Below are 5,951 nucleotides of genomic sequence, written 5' to 3'. Positions count from 1 at the left end.
TAATGTCTAGATCCTGCAAAGGTCCTGATTTACTGTTTTTTTTCGGAATGATACTCAGCCGTTGAATTTCCAGATCGCACATAGATGAATTTTCCAAATTATGAGTTTCAACACTTAAGTATGCACTGGTCGCGCCGCATATGATCCCAGTGTTCGTAGACTGCGCGCTGCACCCGTGGAAATGCGCCTCTGAATCACGCACGACACCTGCGGACCGAGCCTGTGCATTGCGCACACTTTTTCTTTTTTTCTGCTGAAGGCGGGATTCGAACCCAGTTGGGTTCTGTTGGTGCCAAAATTCTTACCACTACACTAGAGTTCACATGTGTTATCTTGTAGATAAATATAGTATTTAACTATTTTTCACTACAAATTTGATTTAAATTATCTCTCCTCCTTATTAAGGAGCTTAATAATTTCTACTACATAATTTGCTTTCGTTGCTGTGCACGGGCATGATTACTAGTATATATATATAGAGATAGATAATGGCTAAGCTCAAAACGTTTTTTCCTGGCCTCAAGAACAAACGACTCGGTTTTTTATTTTTAAAATTCAAACAGCCGATCCAAACTATTAGATGTTTAATCTATATTAAAATGTGCTTGGAGACCAAATTTTATATTTTTTTTGAATTTTTTTACTATTTATTAAGATGGTTTGAGAATCGCTATTTTTTATGGTCCAGATTTGTCTGAAAAAACAGTGATTTTCAATAAATCTTAAAAAATAGTAAAAAATTTTCAAAAAATATAAAATTTGGTCTCCAAACACATATTAATATGGAGAACAAGATGAATAGTTCGGATCGACCGTTAGGATTTTGAAAACTCGAATATTGAGCCGTAGCACGGGAGGTCTCGATGCAACCCATAGCACCATAGCCAAGTCCTATATATATATATATACTCTGACTAATGTCATAATGTTATAATTTCATTCTAAGTTATAATGAGTCAGTTTTTGAGATTTCAAAGTCCAAATAGTCGATCCGAACTGCTCAACATGATCTCCATATTAAAATGTGCTTGGAGACCAAATGTTATATTTTTAATTTTAATTTTTTTACTATTTTTTAAGATAGGTACAAAATCATTATTTTCATATTATTCTTGATCATTCAAAATAGTGATTTTGTACCTATCTTAAAAAATAGTAAAAAAATCTCAAAAAATTAAAATTTGGTCTTTGGTCTTTAAAAGTGTAACATTATGAAAATTTTAAATTTAAATTTATAATTAAAAGTAATATACGAAATATCTAGATATGTTTTTAAGTGAAATAGGTAATATTTTAAAAGTAACTTTTCATTTTATTTAACAAATCGATAAGATAGTTAAGTTATTTAAAAGTGAATCATTATGAGATTCTCTAGATATCAAACTGACTTATATAGAGTGAATATTACTCATCAGATTTCTGAAATATTAAAGAAACAAATATTTAAAAATTATTATTAGTGACATGAGATAGATATATGTAAACATTTATATTGTACAAGCTTCTTTCATGTAATTTTGGACTAATTTGCAAAGCTTAGAAATATTAAGGTTGAATATGAAAAATGCAAACTTTATATATACCAAATGGCACAAGGCCACGCGTTAGTCACTGGATGAAACAGACACCTACTTGAATCTCACTTAAATTAGTTAAATTAGTAATATGAATTTATTTAATTTGACTAGTGGGACCCACATGATAACCCATATCTTCCCCTTTCTTTTTATTGTCTCTCTCTTAAGCTTTATTTTATGATATTTTCTTATATGTGGCGATCTCTCATCGCCCCAACGCTGCTAAGCAGCAAGTTAGTGTGCTGCTTGCTTTTCTTGCACATATTTCCTCTCCCTCTTGCTTAATTAATTAGGTGCAATTTGTGTATTTCTCCCCTCTTCCTTTCTACACTGTTGCTCTCTATTTGAGTGTGAAACCTTCATACTAGACATTAACACAAGAAGGTAAAAGAGAAGAGGAGAAGTGTTGGCATGAATTGTAAACTTAAATTTTATTTATTATACTACATTGATCTTGGTGAGGTTATATTGAATATTATGTACTGGTTATTTTAAATTAAAAAGGGTACATATAGGACCATATACTTAATTCTTCTCCAAGCTATAGTACGGTATGTACCAATACATGCTTTAAAGTAATTATTTTTATATTGTCTAAAATTGATACCCAAATCCAAATGCTATTCTCATATACATGATTCATAACAGTACAGTGTCTCAAAAGACAAATTTTTAAGAATTCTAAAGTATATACATGGTATGTGAGGATTTCAAGGTATTTTGAGTGTAAATGTCTATATATGTTATATCTTGCATAAAACAAGATATATTTTGAATTTCATGTCTTTAGGCTCATTAATAAATTAGAAATGAAATTGAGTATAAAGCTCTTGGATTTAAGAAAATAGAAATGTGGACTTGCCTTGAGCTTGATATAAAAGAAAATAAAATAGAACAGACTTGGACTAGATGTGTATGCGCAATTGATATTTGAATTGTTGAACTTGGACTTGGACTTGGACTTGGACTTGAACTAGGGGCCTGAATTGAATATAAGTTAAAGAAGTTAAGAAATAATTAAATAATGATTAGGGATGGTTATAACTTATAAGTGTGCTTCGTTATATAGGTGAGTTTAATTGATATCACAAAGCAAGGTATGATTTTAAAATTAATAGAAGATATATATTCTTTTGACATAGGTTTAAAGAGATTGACGGGACATAATGATTGGCATGAACAAACAATTAGTGACATCGTCTATTGCCCTACACTATCAGGTGCGAGGTTATTGGATTAGTCTGAGATTCATAACTAGGAATTAAATCGTAACTCACTGTGCATTTTGAATATTTGATTGACTGCATTGATTGAACTGTTGCATCATATGCATAGCCCAATACAACTGAAACTGAATTGCAGGTAAGTCTGTTGACTGTCATGTTGATATTGTTTATTGATTAGTTTATTCTTATTGCAAATGATTGATTGAGACCACAGTGATTGAATTGAATGAATATTGAATACTGAAATCCTTGAACCTCCATATAGTGGAGAAAAATGATTATTATATGTAAAGTCTAGCTAGCTACTAGACTTTACTCCAGGACCCTTATGCGCATATGGTGAATGGCCCCAACTGAATCCAGTACCGGTTGGATAGGGGATATTGAATAAATGTGAATTGTGACTGTAAGACTAATGAACTGTGGTAACTGTTTTATCATTGATTTTCTTTCCGATAATGACAGTATTGTGATATTGATTTCGTATTGTTTCCGTTAATCATGTGTTGGGATAGTTAGAACGGTATAAGTCCTGACACGACAGATACATGTTATAGTATCTATCAGTGTTACCAAACTAGAAATTGTAAAGTTAAGAAACCAAACGTTACCAGACTTAGTGGTTATAAAGATTAGGTCCCAAACGTTACCATACTTAAAGTATTAAGAGATTTTGACCCAAACCATTTATTCTGATAAGATTCTTAGAGTTCTGATTTATTTATATAATTTTTGTTGTTCAATTGGATACTGTTATTGAGCATTTGCATTCGTCATTATGAAATAAACTGGTTGTTTCTCTTGCGGTGATTTCATTCTGAATATGGATTTCCTTCGAATCCAATAATCTGAGTGGCAATCAGCACTGAGAAATAATTTATTATTTCTCACTCGTTTCCCCTTGTGGGTTACAGGTTTATTATACGAAGATAAAGAGCGCTTCTGGGTAATTGACAGCAGGGTCACATAAAGGTATGGGATTTGGGTTTATTATATCTGACAGGGTGCAGAGAATATATCTCTAGCATCATCCACTATAAAATGTCAGATAATTATTGTAAATAAATTGGGATGTGGCAAAAGTAATGGATGCTATTGGCAATGCATAAAAAGATCCATGCCTTATGTTACGTATATTGAATGGTAAATAGGCGCGGTAATAATCGTCGCGCCTCCGGATCGGGGGTGTGACAAAAAGAGAGAAAATGCTTCGAGTGTATGCTTGTCGACTTCAACCTCTATTGCTTCACCAAACCATAGTAGCAGGGTCTTGTTCATTATTCGAAAATCCTAATTGCTTTCTCTCTCATAAACACCTTCAACCATTTTCTCAAATTTGGTTGCAAAATCATACAAGGAGGTATTAGATCCCAACCAAATCTTCATCACCACGTTCATACGTTTACTTCTTTGTGTAGTACACATGCCCGCAAAAACGTATCACGAAGGTAGGCCGGGGCCCACTCATCATGTTTGTCAAACATAACAGTCAAGTACGAATTGTCTTCCATCTCATACTTCTCAAGTGTGGCACGCCAATTTGTTTCAAATTATGCAATTGTCCAACTAAATTTTACCACCGCGAGGAATTCATACATAAACCCCTTGGACAGATCCGTACAAAACCCCTAAGTGATCCCCGAGCATTTCTCAACACATGCTATAACACACTCTATGCACAGTACCTCCACCAAACACCATTTCAATTTCTGTTTTCATCGATAGGTCTTGATCGGTAAAGATAGTCATTGGTTTCTTTCCACCCATTGCTTCCAACCAAGTTTTAAACAACCAATCAAATGTCAGCTTCTTGTCATCTATAACGAGAGCACAACCAAAGAATATTGATTGTTGGTGATGGTTCACACCAACAAGCAGAGCAAAAGGCATCCTATACTTGTTTGTATTGTAGGTAGTATCAAAGATTATGACATCCCCAAACTCCCGATATGCCCTCCTCGAACGATCATCAACCCAAAATATGGTTTTGGCAACATTATCCTCATCTTTGTCAACGACAAAAAAAATTCAGCATCTATTTGTTGTCTTCGCTTCAAGAAGTCTATCATTGCATTGACATTCACCCCAACTAGACTTCTCTTCATACTTGCAATGTGGTTGTTCACATCTTTCTTGCTAAAATGGAGATTTGCTTTACCTCCGGTCTTTGCCGCAAGGTATTATCTGATTTGTGTAGCTCCAATGTTTTTCTCATGCAACAACTCAATATCCATCCTATCTTCCATAGATATTCGCTTGTGAGATCTTAGATGTCGCCTTTTGGATGGAGTGTTTTGAACTAACGGATGATTATGATCCTTGAAGATCTCTGTTATCCTCCAAATTCCATCCTTATGCAGCCTAATTTGGCATGACGCTTTGCAACAGCGTCTCTTGGTTGATACCTCATGTTATGGTGTATTTTCAACAAACCATTATCCATCTCCAATGACTCTTCCAATTGATGCTTTCTTTTTTGGTAAACCATTCCTTGGAACAGACCAACCTTATTGAAGTGATTAGCCCTCCTACATTCTTGTACTTGGCTTGCATACAAATACTAAATCCAATTATGTATCTGTACGCATTGTAGAAATCAAAGGCCGCATTATGGTTAGAAAACTCCATCCCTTCGTGAGACTTGAAACTTGCCTATCTTGTTTCATCCATTACCATATTTTACATTTGATCTAAGTTATCCATTTATCTACAAAAAAAAAAAAACTTTCAAATTAGCTTTTTATTTCACTGTGACAAAAGGTTATCACCCCATTTCAAATTAACCTCATGTAATATCATATTTGCATATAATCACCAATATTCCTGAAAGCTAACAATGTTTGCTTATATGCAATAAATTGCAAGGATAAACTCATACTATGCAAACTTTTTTCATGAGGCATATCACATCATATAATACAGTAGAAATCTTATTACTGTTACCAAGACTTCTTGTGAACTAAACCCATGTAATACCCAGTAGAAACCTTATCATTTTTATGCTTGTACATATGTACCCAGTAGAAACCTTATCATTTTCTTCTTGTTCTTTTTTCATGTTACTGTATCTTGCTTATATGCAATAATTTACAAAGAAAACTCATACTATGAAAACCTTATTACTGCAATAAACATGTGTACATTTCAA

The 5,951-nt window shown here is 33.4% G+C and overlaps 1 protein-coding gene across 1 annotated transcript; it reads right to left on the bottom strand.

Moving 5' to 3' along the window:
• Nucleotides 1–4,453: 4,453 nt before the first annotated feature.
• Nucleotides 4,454–5,291, bottom strand: LOC144568077 (protein FAR1-RELATED SEQUENCE 3-like). The gene is made up of 2 exons (XM_078318306.1): nt 5,237–5,291; nt 4,454–4,809 (listed from the first exon to the last, which is right to left on the bottom strand). Exons 1-2 carry the CDS (start codon nt 5,289–5,291, stop codon nt 4,454–4,456), a joined length of 411 nt encoding a protein of 136 aa, XP_078174432.1.
• Nucleotides 5,292–5,951: the final 660 nt, after the last annotated feature.

Source organism: Carex rostrata, chromosome 17, assembly GCF_964058835.1.
Source record: "Carex rostrata chromosome 17, lpCarRost1.2, whole genome shotgun sequence".
Classification (NCBI taxonomy): domain Eukaryota; kingdom Viridiplantae; phylum Streptophyta; class Magnoliopsida; order Poales; family Cyperaceae; genus Carex; species Carex rostrata.
The sequence above is the reverse complement of the archived record's forward strand: the minus strand, read 5'-3'. Positions and strand labels throughout refer to the sequence as shown.

Excerpts from the sequence above, each read along its gene's own strand:
- LOC144568077 (XM_078318306.1), bottom strand. The coding sequence starts at position 5,291 with ATGGTTTACCAAAAAAGAAAGCATCAATTGGAAGAGTCATTGGAGATG. Across the intron at positions 4,810-5,236 it reads GTCATTGGAGATGGATAATG|ATGAGGATAATGTTGCCAAA; the intron begins GTTTGTTGAAAA and ends TCGTTGACAAAG.